General features: G+C 38.7%; 1 protein-coding gene across 4 annotated transcripts in view; it reads right to left on the reverse strand.

The window, feature by feature from the left end:
- C5h8orf34 (similar to human chromosome 8 open reading frame 34) overlaps positions 1-22,092 on the reverse strand; it is a 529,514-nt gene that overhangs the window by 181,449 nt on the left and 325,973 nt on the right. For 2 of the 4 annotated variants that reach the window (NM_001109259.2, XM_087550402.1), the window contains 1 exon segment: positions 21,941-22,076. In NM_001109259.2, coding sequence (NP_001102729.2) covers positions 21,941-22,076 — 136 coding nt within the window. 4 annotated transcript variants of the gene reach the window in all.

Raw genomic sequence — 22,092 nt, forward strand, 5'->3', positions numbered from 1 at the left:
TATATATATGTATGTATGTATATGTGTTGGATATTAGCCCTCTATCAGATGTAGGACTGGTAAAGATCTTTTCCCAATCTGTTGGTTACTTTTTTGTCTTATTGACAGGGTCTTTTGACTTACAGAAGCTTTTCAGTTTTATGAGGTCCCATTTCTCAATTCTTAATCTTCCAGCATAAGCCATTGGTTCAGGAAATTTTCCTTTATTTTCATATGTTCAAGCCTCTTCACCATTTTCTCTTCTATTACCTTCAGTATATCTTGCTTTATGGGGAGCTCTTGATCCACTTGGACCTGACCTTTGTATAAGGAGATAAGAATGGATAGATATGCATTCTTCACCATGTTGACCTCCAGTTGAACCTGCACCATTTGTTGAAAATGCTATCTTTTTACCATTGGATGGGTTTAGCCCCTTTGTCAAAAATCAAGTGACTATCGGTGTGTGGGTTCATTTCTGGGTCTTCAATTCTATTCCATTAATCTACCTCCCTGCCTCTGTACCATTACCATGCAGTTTTTATCACAATTACTCTGTAATACTGCTTGAAGTCAGGGATAGTGATTCCCCCAGAAGTTCTTTTATTGTTGAGGATACTTTTCGCTATTCTGGGCTTTGTGTTATTTCAAATGAATTTGTAAATTGCTCTTTGTAACTCTATGAAGAATTGAGCATATGTGTGGCTTCACACAATTAATTAGGTAGTATTTCTTTTGTTTCTATTTTGTGGAATAGTTTGAAGAGTATTGGTATTAGGTCTTTGAAGGACTAATAGAATTCTGCACTAAAACTATCTGGTCTTGGGCTTTTTTTAGTTGGGAGACTTTTAATGACTGCTTCTATTTCTTTAGGAGTATGGGACTGTGTAGATGGTTTATCTGATCCTGATTTAACTTTGATACCTGGTGTCTGTCTAGACAATTGTCCATTTATCCATATTTTACAGTTTTGTTGAGTACTGGTTTTTGTAGCAGAGTCTGATGATTTTTTGAAATTCCTCAGATTCTGTTGTTATGTCTCCCTTTTCATTTCTGATTTATTTAATTTGGATACTGTCTCGATACCCTCTGGTTAGTTTGGCTAAGGGTTTATTTATTTGTTAATTTTCTCAATGAACCAGCACCTGGGTTTGTTGACTTTTTGAATAGTTTTCTTTGTTTCTACATGGTTGATTTTAGCCCTGAGTTTGATTATTTTCTGCTATCTATTCCTCTTGGGTATATTTGCTTCTTTTTGTTTTAGAGCTTTCAGATGTTCTGTTAAGCTGCTAGTATATACTCTCTCCAGGTTTGTTTGTTTGTTTGTTTGTTTGTTTGTTTGAGGCACTAAGAACTATGAGTTTTCCTCTTAGCACTGCTTTCATTGTGTCCCATAAGTTTGGGTGTGTTGTGTCTTCATTTTCACTAAATTCTAAAAGGTCTTTCATTACTTTTACTACATTTCATTTTTCCCTAACCAAGTTATCATTGAGTAGAGAATTGATCATATTCCATGTTTACGTGGGCTTTCTGTTGTTTATGTTGTTATTAAGGACCATTCTTAGTCTGAGGTGATGTGATAGAATGCATGGGATTATTTTAATCTTTTTGTATCTGTTGAGGTCTGTTTTGTGATTGATTATATAGTCAATTCTTGAGAATGTATCATGGGATGCTGAGAAGAAGGTATATTCTTTTGTTTTAGGATGAAATGTTCTACAGATATCTGTTAAATCCATTTGCTTCATAAATTCTGTTACTTTCTCTGTGTCCCTGTTTAGTTTCTGTTTCCACCATCTGTTCATTGCTAAGAGTAGGGTGTTGATGTTTCCCACTATTATTGTGTACAGCCCTATGTATGCTTTGAGCTTTAGTAAAGTTTCTTTCATTAACGTGAGTGCCTTTGCATTTGGAACATAGATGTTCAGAACTGAGAGTTTATCTTGGTAGATTTTTCCTTTGATGAGTATGAAGTGTCCTTCCTTATCTTTTTTGATAACTTTTGATTGAAAGTCAATTTTATTCAGTATTAAAATAGCTACTCCAGCTTGTTTCTTGAGACCATTTGCTTGGGAATTTTTCTCCAGCCTTTTACTCTGAGATAGTGTCTGTCTGGGTTACTGAGGTGCATTTCCTGTATGCAACAAAATTCTGGGTCCTTTTTATGTATCCAGTCAGTTACTTTATGCATTTTTACTGGAGAATTGAGTTCATTGATGTTAAGAGATATTAAGGACCAGTAATTGTTACTTCCTGTTATCTTTGTTGTTAGAGGTAGAATTATGTTTGTGTGACTATATTCTTTTGTGTTTGTTGAAAGAAAATTACTTTTTTGCTTTTTGTAGGATGTAGTTTCCCTCTGTGTGTTGGAGTTTTCCATCTATTATACTTTGTAGGGCTGGATTTGTGGAAAGATGTTGTATAAAGTTGGTTTTGACATGAAATAACTTGTTTTCTTCACATTGGTAATTGAGAATTTTGCTGGGTATAATACCCTGTGCTGGCATTGTGTTCTCTTAGGGTCTGTATGGCATCTGCCCAGGATCTTCTGGCTTTCATAGTCTGTTCATGAGTCTCCTGTAATTATGATAGGTCTGCCTTTATATGCTACTTGACCTTTTTCCCTTTCTAATTTTAATATTCTTTTTGTTTGTTTGTTTTGTGCATTTGGTATTCTGATTATTATGTGACAGGAGGAATTTCTTTTCTGGTCCCATCTGTTTGGTGTTCTGTAGGCTTATGGGCATCTCTTTCTTTAGGTTAAGGAAGTTTTCTTCTATAATTTTGTTGAAGATATTTCCTGACCCTTTAAGTTGGAAATCATCACTCTCTTCTATACCTTTGATCCTTAGATTTGATCTTCTCATTGTGTCCTGGATTTCCTGGATGTTTGAGTTTAAGAGGCTTTTGCATTTTGCATTTTCTTTGACTATTATGTCAATGTTTTCTGTGGTATCTTGTACACCTGAGATTCTGTCTTCTATTCCTTATATTCTTTTGGGTCATCTATGACTCCTGATCTCTTTCATAAACTTTCTATCTCCAGGGTTGTGATTTCTTTATTGTTTCTATTTCCATTTTGAGATCCTGGATGGTCTTCCTTAATTCCTTCACCTGTTTTTTTTTCTTGTATTTTTTTAAGGGATTTATGTGATTCCTTGTTAAGTTATCTAACTGTTTAACTGTGTTCTCCTTTATTTCTTTAAGGGAACTATGTATGGTCTTCTTCAAGTCCTCTGTCATCATCATGAGATGTGATTTTAAATCCAAATCTTGCTTTTCTCATGTGTTTGGGTATCTAGTCCTTGCTGTGGTGGGAGAAATAGGTTCTAATAATGCCAAGTAGCCTTGGTTTTTGTTGTTTAGCTCCTTGTACTTCTCTCTCTCTATTTGGTTATCTCTGGTGATAGATGGCCCTGCTGTCTCTAACTGTAGCTTGTCCTTCCTGTGAGCCTGTGATCTTAGGTGTATCAGCACTCATGTGAGACCAACTCTTTCCAGGCGGGATTTGGTATGGAGACCTGTGGCACAGGGTGAGCTCTTGGACATAATTAGAAACCAGAAGGATCCTGTCTGAGGCTGCTCCATGTTTCTAGTGCCCTTTGGGCTCATGGTGGTTTCCACTTGGACCAGAAATTAAAGCAGTATTGGTGGTCTCACCTGTGACCATAGGTTTGTCAGCATTCCTGGGATACCATCTCTGTCCAGGCAGGATTTGGGTATGGAGAACTGTGGCAAAGGGTTAGTTCCAGCATGCAAATGGAAACTGAAAGCTAAAACCCAATCTTATGTAAAACAAAGAATCACTATTCAATTTACTTTTTCTAAATTTGCTTATTTTTCAATCAACAGAAAACATAGTTCAAGACACTTCTCTACAAACAGCAGCACGTGTGCAAACTATTCTAGGAATACAGGAATTACTCTATGTCCTAAAAAATGGCTAGAGAACACCACCACCCCAATGGAGGGATGTTGCTGATATGGTTGCTTCCAGGCTCACAGTCTACCTTTATTGTAGAACCCAAAACCACCTGTCCAAGAGTGGCACTGTGTGCAGTGGGCTAGGCCCTGCTTCATCAATTACCAATCAAGACATGACTACCGGGTAATCTGATGGGGGCAGTTCCTGGGCTGGGATTCCCTCTATTCAAAGTATCTCTAGTTTGTGTCAAGTATACCAAACTAACTAGTATAGTCAGAAATTGAAGTAAACACTCTTTTCCACTCCAACTCAGAGAAATCTCTACTCCCACATCCACACGGGAAACTGAATTTATAGATATTACCTGATTTCTAAAAGTTTGCAGTGGGATTTTACCATTGTGCTTCCTTCTCTGAATTCTTGCTTTTTAAGATATAACATAAAAATTGCCCATTTTAGTGTGTGCATGTGAATGTATAGGTGCATCTGAGTACAGCCCTACCATGAACCAAAGACAGGCCAAAGTCAGAGAGAATCTTGCATTGATTTATAAATAAAAAGAGCTATGAAATTGATTTAAGAGGTGCTTCCTAGCTTCATGCAGATCTGACATGAACAATGAAAGCCATATAGCACTATTCCCCAGGCTTTGGGCATACTCCATAGCAACACTTTCCATAAAATTGCAACCAGTCACGTCTATCATGCCATGCTACACCCGTGTCCAGAGCTCCGTCACCATCTACTCCAACTTGCATCTTGCATGCTCTCAAGGACAATCTGTTAAGAGCTTGGCTTTCCAGGCAAAACTATCAGAAGATTACAGGATTTTGACTAGGCAGAGCTCAATGAATATGGCATAGGTTATTGGGGATATGCTGCAAAAGAGGATAATAAGACTGGTCAACTTCCTCGTCCTCGCTATTTTTCCTTTGGCTAGAAAGTGAGCAGTTTATCTCCACCATAAAGAAGTATATGAAGCACTGCTTCGCCACAGGCCTAAAGGCATGGACCCTCCAGCTCATGGACAGAAATCTTCTAAACCATATGCACAAAGCAAATCGTTATTCTTACCAAAATGAATAGCTCAGCTATTTCGATATAGTTAGTGAAAAACTAATATATACTTGTCATTTGTCAGCATGGCTGATTCCTAAGAAGACGTTCTTGGTGGTTATGAGTGCTAATTTTTATTCTTAAAGGTTATCACAGTGTCTCATACAATGTTTGTGCTGGATGACTGCAATCAATACTGTTGCCACTTGAATATCAGTGAAATTTTCATTGTATGTATGCCGATAGTTAAATCCTTTACCCCTTTGGTCAAGAAGGTCAATTTTATGAAGTAAATAACAAATTAATGGATGGATAGATAGATAGATAGATAGATAGATGCATAAAGAAATACACACATAAATAAATACATTTAAGCCACTGAAAGTTTTTTTTTTCATTTTTCAGTTCATACCTGTTTAGTTCACCATTTCCTCTCATGGAAACTTGGTGAATTAAACCTTATGAAAGCAACTGGATACTATGTGCACACAAGTGAACTGAGCATAATGTGTACCTAATTGTGCAGCTCTTCTGTATCAGCTAATAATTCCTAATATTGACAGTTTGTAGTTAATTCGCACAAGCTTTAGCATTGGCCTTTCTTCATAGCCACGTGACCCAAAATACTCTATTTCTTTTTTATCAATTCAACTTACAACTGATCTCAAAAGCTTAATACCTTGGAACAAAAGAGAAACAAGAATGAACTTTCAGTTGCATAGAGCACACTTTTTTTTTTAATCATCAAAATACTTGGAAACAAATTTCCACTGAATTCTGAGGCTGCTTTTTGAGCCAGTTTCCTGTATGTTCTCTATAATCCGATTCTTTTCAAGATGACTTTCAGCTTCCCAGCAGTGTTTTGTTCACAAATGATGCTAAGCATGAAGGAATGCAAACACTCTCACCATCAAAAGCAAATGGCATCTTACCACAGGGAACTCCCTGGCATGAGTTCTCGAACTGAGATTTAACTCCTCAGAGTAGCATACATAGAGAGAAAGAACTAAGGGGTGGTCTTTGAAAAATGAAACTCCACTGCAAACATCAATGAGTGTCCCAACACCAGCATGCCTCTGCTTATCTTGACATCCAGGATTTTTTGCTCTTACCTTGAAACAAAAACTCAAGACAATCGGTAGAAAAACTGCAAGTAAAACTCAGCGTTCGCTTTTTGGTTTTTCTTGTTGTTTTTAAACAGAAAACAGAGCACTGTTTCTTTAAACTGCTGAGGGTCTGTTGGTAATTTCTAGAAGTAGGCATTATCATCCTATCAGTGTTGTACATTTGTCACCCAGACAAGTAAGCCAGTGCCTGTGACTCCTTAGTTTGCTAAACAGTTTCAAACTGTACCAGTCCAAACAGAAACCAAGATGGCCAGTGTCTGATTTGAAAAATTCACCGCTAAACAGATAGTACTAACAATTATAAGGACAGTGTTATACTCCAAAAAGATAACATTTCATTTGCCTGATGGTTTTCTAATGACCTCTTCCCTTCATGCTCTGAGGGAGGGGGCAATGAGATGCTCTAGACTGGAATATTTATATATTTTGGATGTCACTCAGTTACTAACTACCCATTCATTTAGTTGTCAGATGTTGTCATCTCTTTGTTCAAATTACACAGATTATGTCAATAATAACAATAGAACAGATCACTGAGCAGTTATAAGCATGTTAATCAATAAACTTTAAAAAATTGTTTTCAATGTTTTAAAGACTTTGAAGCAAGTGACACTGCTAGGGACTTTTTAATATGTAAAAATTATTTCCTTGTAGATGTCTTGAAAATCCAAAGTAAGAGCAGTGGTTGGGAGTTCCTTGAAGGCTTCAGTCAATTGCAACTAATTGTCAGCAGTCTCTTTACTGAACATGTCTTCCAATAGCTTCTGACTGGGAAAGGGATCTATGCAGATGTGTCCTTTGTATAAGGATTTTAATCACTCTGGCTATGCACCAAGAACAGAAATTGTTGGAATGTATGTTGTTTCTAGATTCTGTGCTGAGGGATGTCTCTGATGTTTTCCATAAAAGTGTGTTAAAAACATTATCAGTTCCCTATCCAGCCTTCCATGTTAGCTCCATATTGCTGGAACTTCATTTCATAGATAATGACTTAGTTTTTGCAAATATTTTCTCAATTATTGGCCACCATCTAATAGTATGGAATAAGAACATTACTGTCCAACTTTAAACCAAGTTGTCATTCTAATCTACTTCTGCTGTAAGTGTTGAACATTATTGGTAAAGTGATGCCATTAATATTAATATTCCTATATTTTCTTATCCATCATCGTTATATGTGTCCAATTTAGTGAAATTTTAAATCAAACTGGGTCCTATGTCTCCCTTCCTTGCTAGAAACAAGTGCCTAAAAAGAGATTAATCTTGTTACCTTTATTTTATTTTTATTATTATTTAAATTTTATTTATATTGGTATTTTGCTTCCATGTGTGTCTGCGTGGGGTGTCAGATCTCCTGCAACTGGAGTTGTAACCTTAAGCAGCTATATGGGTGCTGCGAATTGAACCTGGGTCCTTTGGGAAAACAGCCAAGGCTCCTAACCACTGAGCAATCATTCCAGGCCCCTGTGTGCTCTGATCTTAAGTGAAAGAGTAATTTTCTCCATGCTCTTCTAGTTGGTAACCCTAGATCTCTGACTTGCTCAGTACATCTGAAATAGGAGCAGTTACCTATGTGGTGTTTGAATAAGAAATGTACCCATAGACTCACGCATTTGACTGTCTGGTTCCCAGTTAGTGCCACTGTTGGATAGATTAAGGAAATTGGGTCTCGTTAGAAGAATGTATCTCTGGGGACTGCCATTGGGGTTGAAAGCCTCTCACTTTCCCGTGTTCGTTCTCTGATTTGTACTTGCAGTTCAACCCATGTGCTTTCAGCATCCTGCTCCACTCACCTGCTGCCTGTTGCAACATTTCCCCACTCTTATCTGTGTGGAACCCAGACCCCAAATAAACCTTCATTCATGTGTTTTATTACAGTTACACAAAAGTAACTAATGCAACTTGGTTCTTTGTATTTTGGCAAAAACAAGAGGCTTATTCTTGTATATTGGCTTACTTTTTCTTTTCTTCTTTCTTTTTTTTTTTTAATCTCTGTTTTGGATGCCTGACAAAAACTAAAGTTGAAAATTTTTATTTTGGCTTACAGTTTCAGAATGTTCAACAAATGACTTCCTAGCCTTGTGTCATTGGCAGACATTATGGAAGTTATAACCTACACAGGGGGTTTACTCATCCCATGTTTAAAGGAAACAAAGAAAAAATTGTTCATGCCCAATGGCCTCCCCTCTTTGATTCCTTCCTGGCTCCAAGACTAAGCCTGGCACTGTCTACATTTGGGGTGGATTTTTCCTTTCAGTTACTCCTTTCTGGAAACACTGTCATAAACATATGTACAGCACCAATGTGCATTGAATCCAGTTTAGATGACTCTAAAGCCAGTCAAGATGAAAGTTAAAACTTAGAATCTTTAACAAACTGGATATGCAATGAGGACCCTGCATTCTGCTGCCTACAGGAAACACACCTCAGAGACGAAGACAGACACTACCTCAGAGTGAAAGGCTGGAAAACAACTTTCCAAGCAAATGGTTGGAAGAAGCAAGCTGGAGTAGCCATTCTAATATCAAATAAAATCAATTTTCAACAAAAATTCATGAAAAAAGATAAGGAAGAACACTTCATATTCATCAAAGGAAAAATTCACCAAGATGAACTCTCAATCCTAAATATCTATGCCCCAAATACAAGGGCACCTAAATATGTAAAAGAAACCTTACTAAAGCTCAAAACACACATTGCACCTCACACAATAATAGTAGGAGATTTAAACACCCCACTCTCATCAATGGACAGGTCATGGAAACAGAAATTAAACAGAGACGTAGACAGACTAAGAGAAATCATGAACCAAATGGACTTAACAGATATTTATACAACATTCTATCCTAAAGCAAAAGGATGTACATTCTTCTCAGCTCTTCACGGTACTTTCTCCAAAACTGACCATATAATTGGTCAAAAAACGGGCCTCAACAGGTACAGAAAGATATCCCATGTGTGCTATCAGACCACCACGGCCTAAAACTGGTCTTCAATAACAATAAGGGAAGAATGCCCACATATACGTGGAAATTGAACAATGCTCTACTCAATGATAACCTGGTCAAGGAAGAAATAAAGAAAGAAATTAAACACTTTTTAGAATTTAATGAAAATGAAGGTACAACATACCCAAACTTATGGGACACAATGAAAGCTGTGCTAAGAGGAAAACTCATAGCGCTGAGTGCCTGCAGAAAGAAACAGGAAAGAGCATATGTCAGCAGCTTGACAGCACACCTAAAAGCTCTAGAACAAAAAGAAGCAAATACACCCAGGAGGAGTAGAAGGCAGGAAATAATCAAACTGAGAGCTGAAATCAACCAAGTAGAAACAAAAAGGACCATAGAAAGAATCGACAGAACCAAAAGTTGGTTCTTTGAGAAAATCAACAAGATAGATAAACCCTTAGCCAGACTAACGAGAGCACACAGAGAGTGTGTCCAAATTAACAAAATCTGAAATGAAAAGGGAGACATAACTACAGATTCAGAGGACATTCAAAAATCATCAGATCTTACTATAAAAGCCTATATTCAACAAAACTTGAAAATCTGCAGGAAATGGACAATTTCCTAGACAGATACCAGGTAACAAAGTTAAATCAGGAACAGATAAACCAGCTAAACAACCCCATAACTCCTAAGGAAATAGAAGCCGTCATTAAAGGTCTCCCAACCAAAAAGAGCCCAGGTCCAGACGGGTTTAGTGCAGAATTCTATCAGACCTTCATAGAAGACCTCATACCAATATTATCCAAACTATTCCACAAAATTGAAACAGATGGATCACTCCCGAATTCCTTCTATGAAGCCACAATTACTCTTATACCTAAACCACACAACGACCCAACAAAGAAAGAGAACTTCAGACCAATTTCCCTTATGAATATCGACGCAAAAATACTCAGTAAAATTCTGGCAAACCGAATCCAAGAGCACATCAAAACAATCATCCACCATGATCAAGTAGGCTTCATCCCAGGCATGCAGGGATGGTTTAATATACGGAAAACCATCAACGTGATCCATTATATAAACAAACTGAAAGAACAAAACCACATGATCATTTCATTAGATGCTGAGAAAGCATTTGACAAAATTCAACACCCCTTCATGAGAAAAGTCCTGGAAAGAATAGGAATTCAAGGCCCATACCTAAACATAGTAAAAGCCATATACAACAAACCAGTTGCTACATTAAACTAAATGGAGAGAAACTTGAAGCAATCCCACTAAAATCAGGGAATAGACAAGGCTGCCCACTCTCTCACTACTTATTCAATATAGTTCTTGAAGTTCTAGCCAGAGCAATCAGACAACAAAAGGAGGTCAAGGGGATACAGATCAGAAAAGAAGAAGTCAAAATATCACTATTTGCAGATGATATGATAGTATATTTAAGTGATCCCAAAAGTTCCACCAGAGAACTACTAAAGCTGATAAACAACTTCAGCAAAGTGGCTGGGTATAAAATTAACTCAAATAAATCAGTAGCCTTCCTCTACACAAAAGAGAAACAAGCCGAGAAAGAAATTAGGGAAACAACACCCTTCATAATAGACCCAAATAATATAAAGTACCTCGGTGTGACTTTAACCATCAAGTAAAAGATCTGTACAATAAGAACTTCAAGCCTCTGAAGAAAGAAATTGAAGAAGACCTCAGAAGATAGAAAGATCTCCCATGCTCATGGATTGGCAGGATTAATATAGTAAAAATGGCCATTCTACCAAAAGCGATCTACAGATTCAATGCAATCCCCATCAAAATACCAATCCAATTCTTCAAAGAGTTAGACAGAACAATTTGCAAATTCATCTGGAATAACAAAAAACCCAGGATAGCTAAAACTATCCTCAACAATAAAAGGACTTCAGGGGGAATCACTATCCCTGAACTCAAGCAGTATTACAGAGCAATAGTGATAAAAACTGCATGGTATTGGTACAGAGACAGACAGATAGACCAATGGAACAAAATTGAAGACCCAGAAATGAACCCACACACCTATGGTCACTTGATTTTTGACAAAGGAGCCAAAACCATCAAATGGAAAAAAGGTAGCATTTTCAGCAAATGGTGCTGGTTCAACTGGAGGTCAACATGTAGAAGAATGCAGATTGATCCATGCTTATCACCCTGTACAAAGCTTAAGTCCAAGTGGATCAAGGACCTCCACATCAAACCAGATACACTCAAACTAATAGAAGAAAAACTAGGGCAGAATCTGAAACACATGGGCACTGGAAAAAATTTCCTGAACAAAACACCAATGGCTTATGCTCTAAGATCAAGAATCGACAAATGGGATCTCATAGCAAAGCTTCTGTAAGGCAAAGGACACTGTGGTTAGGACAAAACGGCAACCAACAGATTGGGAAAAGATCTTTACCAATCTTACAACAGATAGAGGCCTTATATCCAAAATATACAAAGAACTCAAGAAGTTAGACCGCAGGGAGACAAATAACCCTATTAAAAATGGGGTTCAGAGCTAAACAAAGAATTCACAGCTGCGGAATGCCGAATAGCTGAGAAACACCTAAAGAAATGTTCAACATCTTTAGTCATAAGGGAAATGCAAATCAAAACAACCCTGAGATTTTACCTCACACCAGTGAGAATGGCTAAGATCAAAAACTCAGGTGACAGCAGATGCTGGCGAGGATGTGGAGAAAGAGGAACACTCCTCCATTGTTGGTGGGATTGCAGACTGGTAAAACCATTCTGGAAATCAGTCTGGAGGTTCCTCAGAAAATTGGACATTGAATTGCCTGAGGATCCAGCTATACCTCTCTTGGGCATATACCCAAAAGATGCCCCAACATATAAAAAAGATACGTGCTCCACTATGTTCATCGCAGCCTCATTTATAATAGCCAGAAGCTGGAAAGAACCCAGATTCCCTCAACAGAGGAATGGATACAGAAAATGTGGTACATCTACACAATGGAATATTACTCAGCTATCAAAAACAATGACTTTATGAAATTCGTAGGCAAATGGTTGGAACTGGAAAATATCATCCTGAGTGAGGTAACCCAATCACAGAAAAACACACATGGTATGCACTCATTGATAAGTGGCTATTAGCCCAAATGCTTGAATTTCCCTTGATGCCTAGAACAAATGTAACTCAAGACAGATGATCAAAATGTGAATGCTTCACTCCTTCTTTAAAAGGGGAACAAGAATAGCCTTGGCAGGGAATAGAGAGGCAAAGATTAAAACAGACACAGAAGTAACACCCATTCAGAGCCTGCCCCACATGTGGCCCTTACATATACAGCCATCCAATTAGACAAGATGGATGAAGCAAAGAAGTGCAGGCAGACAGGAGCCGGATGTATATCGCTCCTGAGAGACACAGCCAGAATACAGCAAATACAGAGCCGAATGCCAGCAGCAAACCACTGAACTGAGAATAGGACCCCCGTTGAAGGAATCAGAGAAAGAACTGGAAGAGCTTGAAGGGGCTCGAGACCCCTTATGAACAACAATGCCAAGCAACCAGAGCTTCCAGGGACTAAGCCACTACCTAAAGACTATACATGGACTGACCCTGGACTCTGACCTCATAGGTAGCAATGAATATCCTAGTAAGAGCACCAGTGGAAGGGGAAGCCCTGGGTCCTGCTAAGACTGAACCCACAGTGAACTAGATTGTTGGGGGGAGGGCAGCAATGGGGGGAGGATGGGGAGGGGAACACCCATAAAGAAGGGGAGGGGGAGCGATTAGGGGGATGTTTGCCCGGAAACCGGGAAAGGGAATAACACTCGAAATGTATATAAGAAATACTCAAGTTAATAAAAACAAAAACAAAAAAACAACTTAGAATCTTGTCTTCTTCCTCTTTCTCTTCCTCCTCCTCCTCCTCTTCCTCCTCCTCCTCCTCCTCCTCCTCCTCCTCCTCCTCCTCCTCCTCCTTCTTCTCCTCCTCCTCCTTCCTCTTCTTCTTCCCATGAATCCTTTCTTTAGGGTCCTGGCTAGGGTCTTTCCGTAGACTCCTCCTTTCTTCCAGGGTCCTGGTCAGGTTCTATCTGTGGACTTCCTCCAATCACTGCATATCCCAGTAGTTTCAACTGGAGTAGTACAGGACAATCTCGCAAAATATGCTATATCCTATTTGTTATTTTCATATATTAATTATATTCACTTAAAGGCTTTGAGAAACAGAAATTGCAATGGGAGTCTATGGTAGTTAATATTGATTGTCAACTTGACAAGATCTTGAATCGTCATCAAGCATCTGGTATATCTATAAGGGATTGTCTAGGTTAGGTTAATTTAGCTATTTATTCCTGGAATGCATGGGGTGCTTTAAAGTTAGAACTAGAGTTGAGACCAGCTTTCATATCTCTCTACTTCCTGATTAAGGATTAATGTGACCAGCTGCCTCACATTGCTCCAGTTATGTCTTTTGCCAGCATGTACTCAAGTTATGAGCACAATAAACCTTTCTTTCCTTACACTGCTTTTGTTAAATACTTTGTCACAGAAGCAAGAAAAGGAACAAATACAGAAATTATCTTCCCTTAGCTGCTTACAGATAGAACTTCCTAAATGATCTCATTTTTCTTCAACCAGGGAGGATAAATTTTATTCCTCTTACAACAAAGCATAATAGAAGACTCGCAGGAGTCCACCAGAGGAAAATACACACAGGCAACTTTGTCACAGTTTCTGTTGTTCCTCTTTCCAATAGGTTCCTTCTCCCTCCAAGTTACTTGTATCTGTCCTGTTTTCTCCCAAAAGAAGTATAAAAGCTTTCTAATCTTACTGAAATTTGGGCTCTTCCTTTTCCATTCCTGTGATTTCTCTGTGTATATTAATAAATGTGTATCTGTCCTTCTGACCATGAGTAGCCTATTGACTAGTTCATACACTAAATGGTCAAATACTTGAATGACAAAGGGAGCATGATCTTCCTCATTGTGCACAGCATTTCTATAAATCAAAGTTTATGAAGGAGCAAGGCTGGCCCAGTAAACAAAGGCACTCTGCAATATGACCACAAGCCTTAAGGATCAAGAGGAACACCTATTATAAATATGGGCCTAATGTTACTAGCTGTATTGATTTTTAAGAGAACATAGTTTTATATAATCTTGGTAACTGACTAGGATGTGTTCAAATATTTTCATGCTAGTGAAGGTCATGTTGAGACCTAACCCCTACATGAAGCTATATGAAGGTATGAGAATATATAAGCCCGGGAAGGTGGTTATATCATGAGGTTGCAGCCCCCATTTATGGGGTTAATGCCATATTAGAAGATATTCCAGATGTAGCACAGTGAATACAAGGCCTCAGGTTTGGACACTAGCACTGTGAAGCAGGAGGAGGAGGAGGAGGAGGAGGAGGAGGAGGAGAAGGAGACATGTTTAATGTTTAGGTAGTTAAATATTAGCTGACTTTGAGGTAATGGAAGATGGACTGCTTGAAGTCAGCTCCGTTTCCCACTCCTGTGTCCCTAGTTACAGACTAATTTCAGGGCTGTGGGTATCGCAATTGCCCAAGTCAGAATGACTAACAACATGGAGAAGGAGTTTATAAGTATCACAATTACCCCCCACGTTAGAATAAAATTCACCTGAAAGGAGAAAAGGTGGAGTACAAGGCCTTTGCTGAAGCCCATTGCTCAGGAAAAGGTTTTATAGAGACTGTTTTAGGGTTTCCATTGCCATGAATAAACACCATGACAAAAGCAACTCTTATAAAGAATTTAATTGGAGCTGTCTTACAGTTTCAGAGGTTCATGCCATTATTGTCATGGTGAGAAACATGGCAACATTTAGGCCAAATGGTGCTGGATATGGAGTTGAGAGGGCTACATCTTATTCCATAGACAGCTAGAAGGAGACTGTGTTTACACTAAATGTAACTTGAGCATAGGAGATCGTGAAGCCCACCTCTACAGTGACATACTTCCTCCAGAAAGACTACATCTCCTCATAGTGACACTCCTTGTGTAAATGGCCTGTGGGGCCTAACTACATTCAAAATGCCCCAGATAAATTCTAAAGTTTTCCTTGATCTTTCCATGTGTTCTGTTCCTTATTGTCTTAGTTAAGGTTTTATTGCTGTGAACAGACACCATGACCAATGCAAGTTTTATAAAGGACAATATTTAATTGGGGCTGGCTTACAGATTAAGAGGTTTAGTCCATTGTCATCAAGGTGGAAGCATGGCTGCATCCAGGCAGGCATGGTGCATGAGGAGCTGAGAGTTCTATGTCTTCATCTGAAGGAAGTCAGGAACAGACTGAGCATCGAAGGCAGCTAGGAGGGTCTCCAAGCCCACCCCCACAGTGACACACTTCCTCCAACAAGGACACACCTTCTAATAGTGCCACTCCCTGGACCAAGCATATGCAAACAATCACATTTATTGTTTTGGTTTTAAAAAGACAGATCTGAGTAATAACTCAAATATTCAGTAGAGACTTGGCCTCTGTTCCAAAGATTATAAGATTATAAAATATGCACTATTGACTCTTCACTGAAGAGTCATCCAAATGGGTCTATCAATTACTGGGTCAGATAATCACTTTGTAGTTCATTCCAGAAACTTCAAACAACATGATATAATGAAGACATCTTAAAAAGACAAGAAGACAACAATCTCTTCAGTAAGATATGGACATACATACTGCAAAAGCCTCTCCTAAATACAGCTACTCAGAGATACTTACCACTAACTCTGAAAGCATAATTTTTGTCTCCTTTATTTCTGTCTCCCTTCCATGTACTGGACAAAACCTAAATTTGCTTACCTTGATATTCTGGGTTATTGTCCTCCCCTTTCCTTACACTCTTCTTTATGTTCATTGATGCTCTATTCATAATAACCAGAAAGTTACAACCTAGATGCCCTTCAACAGAAGACTCAATAAAGAAAATGTAGTACATTTACGGAATGGAGCATTCCTAAGTTATTTAAAAAATAAAAACAAAAACATGTGATATTTTCAGGTAAAGATCTAGAACTAGGAAAAACATCATCCTGATAGAAGTAGTGCAGACCCAGGAAGACAAATATGGGATGTGTTCGCTTACACGTGGATCTTGGATGTTAAGTCAATGTTAACCAAGCTAAAAATCCACAGAACCACAGAGGGTAGGCATAGGGTAAGAGACTAGGGAGACAGAGTTAGAAAAGGGAAATGGAATAGTTAGTTAAAGTTGGATGAGGGGACCTGAGGAGAGAATAAAGGCAAGACAGGAAGGGAAATCAGGTACAAAAGAGACAACTAAAATTAAGGGTTGTTTGAGGGGTAGTATGAAAACCTAATAGAGTAGAACTTTCTTAAAATATATACATATATTGAGCATACATATGTCTTTGTATACATATATACAAACATAAATAAAATCACTAAATAATGGGACAGACAGAGCCCCAGTTGGACAGTTCTTTTCACCAAATGAAATTTCCAGCACTGGGATTGAGTTTTAATTAACTTGTTTGGCCAAAGGGTTGAATGGAATCCCCAAACAACCCAGGCTGTTGCCAAGACACATGTGCTCTGTGCATACCACAAATGCACAACAATTCCCCACTACCAAAGACGACACCTACACAACTCATTGAACATGGAGAAATCAAGCTGGTACCTACACAGAGCATTTGGTCCTAAGTCTTGGGGCTTTGATACAGGAAGATACTTGGCAATCTACCAAAAAAGAACCATAAATGCCAAGCCAGATGCAAATCCATTGATCTACAATGGTGTCCTACCTGCTAGTCAATGGTGACACAGGGCTTGAATAAGCAAGCAGTATCTGATTTGGGGTAAGGCTCACTCCAGGAGATTGAACCTATACCTGTCACTGCTTTGTAATCAAAAACCTGAGACTGAATAGCCCAGAGACTGAGGGTAAAAATCAAATACTCCTGTTCTAAAAAGAAAAGAAAAGACTCCTTGAGGCATTTTACTATACTCATAGATCATTCCTTGTTCAGCCATCATCAAAGAAGCCTCTTCCTGCAGCACATGGGAACAAATACAGAGACCTACAGCCATATATTATGTAAAGAATGAGAGCTCTGGGAACCCTCATGGAAAAGAAGGCAGAAAAGAGGGAATGGAGAACACCAGGAGAACAAAGGCCCTCTAAGTTAACTGAGCAAAGTTCATATCAAATCAAAAAGTGTTGGAGACACTGCACTTTAAGCTCGGACCCCTGATCGCAAAGAAGAAAACCCTGCAGGATGCCTGGGACCCCTGATCGAAAGGAAGAAAACCCAGGGGTTGGGGGGAGTGACTATGTCTCAGAGCCCCCGTATGAGTATTGAGAAGCCACAAGTCCTGCTTCTTTGGAGCAAGCACCTCGTCATGTTATTTTTGCAACTATTCTTAGAAGATTATCATTCTTCTTATCTATTTACTGTTCCTTCTCTTTCCTCCTTCCTTGGCTAACCTTGGTGACCTGGCAAGACCTAGTAGGAGCCCACATTATAAGCAGAAACTAGATGTTTCCAATAATATTAAAGTGAAACTGTTCATGAATTCAAGAGAAATGTATGTTACGGTGACTCACTCGAGGTGGAAATAAAAGTAACCCAGAGCTGCTGGTAGAGATAAGTAACTCTGCAGCTGTTACCCTAGTCTTACTCTAAACTCTGCATAATAAAATAGGATGTTTTTAATCATAAAACTAAGGATTGAACAGTATACAGATATCTCCCAGAAAGTTAGCAACAGGTTCCTTGGGCTCAGGAAAGATTGTGGCATGCCCCTAGGAATTCTCCACAGAGGTTAAGTGAGGATGTTTTTGTAACAAACAGATGGGGTCCAAAAATTATAAAGAGTGCAGCAGCAGCAGTGTGACCTCATATCTGCCCTTCTATAAAACCATATTGTCTCACACATGTCTGAAAGAGACTGACTTTTTAACCGCAATACTTCTGCTCCTGACCTCACCCAAAACTGGTGGTTGGGAGATGTAAAAATCAATTGTGCTTTCTGTAAAACTGTTATGTTTGAGATTGCATAGTTTCCTTTTTTTCTGTTCTAAATTTGTACTACTCTGTATCACAAGAAAATACGGAAAATAAAGAAGCATATACCCACTGTCCTATGAACTTTGTAACCAACTTCCTTGTATGATTTCAATAAAAGACTGAAGCTGAGTCAAGTCTATATGAGCACCCTGATTCCTGAGTCCAGGGTCTCTCATGGTAAGAATTGCCTGTCTGTATTGTATCTCAGTTGATGTGTTTTCTTATTTGCCTACCAGGTATCCCTAGTCCTTGATGACCCCAACTCACATCAAGGCTGGACCCTGGCAAAAAAGACTGAAGTAGCTAGTGTGGGTAGTACAGGGGTCTTCACCAGGCCTTCTGTGTACATATCATGGTTTCCAGTTTGGTGAGTTTTGGGGATGGCTGAGTATGTGAACAAATGAGTTTCTGCATCTTGTACCTTCTCTTGGGTTCTTTTCCTTCTGTTTGTTTTTTTCAATTGTGCTCTGCTAGTTTTCGTTTTATCTTTTCTGTTTTATTTATTTTTTTTATGATCATCCCTTATAAGCCTGTTCTTTTCCAATGAGAGGTGGAAAGGGAGTAAACCCAGATTGGAGGGGAGGGGAAGAGCTGGGAGAAGCAGAGTGAAGAGAAACTGTAAATGGGATGTTTTATGCAAGGGGAACAAAAATCTATTTTCAATAAATTTTAAAAGAAAAAGGGAGGAAGAGGAAGAAAGATAATATACAAGAATGCTTCTGGATGTTACAAAATTTTAGCTGATGAAAGAACACTACAAAAATTCAATTAAATCTGCACCTAAAATTAACTGCTTTTCTTAGTGATGAATACTATTTTAACAAGTTATTTAATCAACTTGTACCTCATTGTCCTTATCTATGAGGCTGGGACAGTAATATTAACTCAGAATTTCCTGGACAATACAAGTTAAGATTTGTGATGTCCTTACATGATTATACAATGGAACCTGTGAATGTAAAAACATAACTATTGAGACACACTAAAGAGAACTCTCCCAGTCTTTAGCAATTGGACCCCAACTGCTTGGAGCCAGATCCAGTAGTTTGTGCTACTTCTGGGAACAGAAGAAAGAGGCTGGTGGGGAAGCGTGGGTTGGGAACTCCAGAAAGGAGCCAGTCTGCTTCTCATCCTTGACAACCAGTTCTGTGTTGGCTAGACACTGAAAATGTCACTTCTGTGAGCAGCTCTGTCCTGGCCAGAGGACAGAAATACTAAAACTGTTTAGGAGAACGGCTTCATGTTCTGATTTCTTGTCTTTAGTCTTTATTCTCTTTTTACATACGAACAAATGCAGCCTGAGAGCTGCCTGTGATCAGATATTTTCTTAGCCCTTGAGAGTGTGCCCAGAACTCCAGTCCAGAACAGTCACCATGGTAGAGATGTCATGAAGATATTCTCGGTGGGACAACTGGACTGACCAGGTCATTCCTGCACATCTCAAGCTGGTAAAACCTTATTAACCCCTAAATAGAACCCAAATTAAATATTTGTCTTTTACACTAAATATTGTAAAAGTTTTGTATAATAAGATACTTAAATATTTTTATCTCCCCAACCATGTAAACCCTTTTTTTGCAAATGTTTTAATTCCCTTGCCTTGTAAAACTTATTTTCTCAAAGTCCTTCCTGAATTCTCAGATTTTAAGTGTTTTAATTTTCTTCATTTACTTTGTGCTGATTCTTTTAAGATTAGCCAATCACAAAAGACTATGAGGCGGGACCCTAGCCAAAAGGAGAATGATACCACCTACATAAAAAGCATAAAAAGCAACTGAACTTTCTGTCCGTGTGTACTGGGCATTTGGTCTTTTGCCTCTGTGAGTAGTATACATATAAGAAGTAAACTTTTTCTTGTTGGGGTTTCTTTCTAAATAACTGTAACTTTACTTCCAACAATGGCAAGCCTTTCTTGGAACCCACCCCCTCTTACGCATAAATTCTGCTTGCCCCCCCCCCTTTTTTTTAATGCACTTGCCTACAATAAAATTCTTTTCTGAAACTCACCCACCTTGTCTGCAAAATGTTTTCTGTCACTTTGGAAGATTAAGAATTCAGAAGCCATTGACACAGAATGACTTGAGAGGACAAGGGATACCTTGGATCCTAGTATACTCCACTCCTATATGCTCACCTGAGGCAAGAAGGTGTCTGTCTTAAGGGATTTCCTGTCATCCTCTTCCCCTTCAAAGAGCATTATACAAACAATTAGGTCCTAACCCCTACTTAACCCTGCCTCAGCTGGGTACTGAATGGAGAAATTTACTATCTAAGAAGATAGTGAGGAGTCTAGCTAGTTCTTACTTTCCCACAGAGGACCCAACGCAGAAGACTCCTGAGGAAAGACTGAATAAGTTCTTAACCATTGTAATAGGCCCTCAATTTCTTCTCAGGAGGCAGTTTTCTCTGAGAATTTGCCCTCGGTTTCTTTTTCTCATACAGCACATATCCTTTATTAAAATGCTTTATTGATTCTGGCCTTCCAAGTACTTCCATCCGCACTCTCTTCCTGACACATCAATAACCAAATACTACTTGGTTGAGTATTTCTTGAATAAATTCAGTTAAGGATTCACTTTAAACACAGACTGTCTGTGAATATAATCCAACTCCATCATTCTGAAAGCAGCATGATAAAAAGCTAAGTGTGTGCTCGGTGTTCTCTCAGCTTAGTAGGTAATTGTTATCTTTATAGTTTAGCAAGATGTTTGGACAGGCATCCTCTCTTAGTGTACCCAACAGGCCTGCAGTTGTTATGGAAAGCATCAACTCAATCTAGTCAAACTGTAGTTATACAAAGTTTAAAACAAAATGCTAAAGACCTCTTCCATAGACAACCTATAATGACAGACGTCATTATAGAAAAATTAAGTGTTTTCTTCACAGTGATAATAAAAATATAAAACTAAGCACTGCACAACCCAGGCGGTGTTCCCACTCCTGTTTGCACTGTACTGCGCTTTGCTCTTTTTCTTGATGTCTTCAAATATCTTCCCCTGATTTCTGAAGGTTTTCCTTTAGGTTTTTCTAAGCCAGTGACAATTAAAATAAAAATTCAGAAGGAGTAAAAAGCAAAGAGGAAAAGCTACAAGAATCGGATTTGATTTTCCTATCCTTACCCCTTCCGAATTTCCAAGCAACTAATCCCCTCTCACAGAGCACAATAGACCAGACAGACAGAAAGAAGAGGTAAAATTGGCCAGCTACTACATTGTCCTTGCTAATCTGAGCCATTTACATAAGGGTTAGGAGGCTTGTTTTATCATTTAAACAGACTTAAAAGCCCTGTGCAAATGAGATTTAGTTTCTACAAAAGAATGAATTGGTGCTATTTGGTGAGTTGCCTCTAGCCCAGAACTGACTTGGCAGTAACCAAGCTGCTTCTTGGACCACATGCAGTGTTGGCAAAGATTGCTTCCAGCTGCCAAAACTGGGAAGCCTCGAGCTGATTAAATTCTTACCAGGAGGTGAACAGGATGAGGCCAGGCTAAAAAGCCAATAACACCAGAATTTGAACTATACCTGAACAAACTCTTTTTAGAAAAGTGTTTTAAAGGTGATTCTGAATGTTCAGAGCTTGCTGAATCTTCTCTGGAAAGTGAAATGAGCAGAAAAGGAAGGAATTGCAGAGACTCCAAGACTCAACACAATCTCAAGCTGTGAAGACAATCTAAATTCTTTGATTAATTTTTGGTCCAAGTAGCCTTGTGCACAAGGATAAACTGCAAAACTAACTCCTTTGCCAATGTCAGAACAAAAGTAATTAGGAAAACCGTGTTTATTGCAAAGTACCCTCTTTGCAACAAAATCTTAGATATACCACACACCAAATAGAAGTTTTACCTGGCACACCTTGAACAGATGTTCAGTGTAACTTTGGCCTGTGGCTCGGCAGGGTGAGCAGGACGACCTTGGTTAAATTTGCTCCCCGAAAGCACCAGGCTGGTTACACCCTCCATCCTTAAGTCATCCAGATCTTCTGCAACAACACAAAC

This window comes from Rattus norvegicus, chromosome 5, assembly GCF_021556685.1.
Source record: "Rattus norvegicus strain SHRSP/BbbUtx chromosome 5, alternate assembly SHRSP_T2T, whole genome shotgun sequence".
Lineage (NCBI taxonomy): Eukaryota > Metazoa > Chordata > Mammalia > Rodentia > Muridae > Rattus > Rattus norvegicus.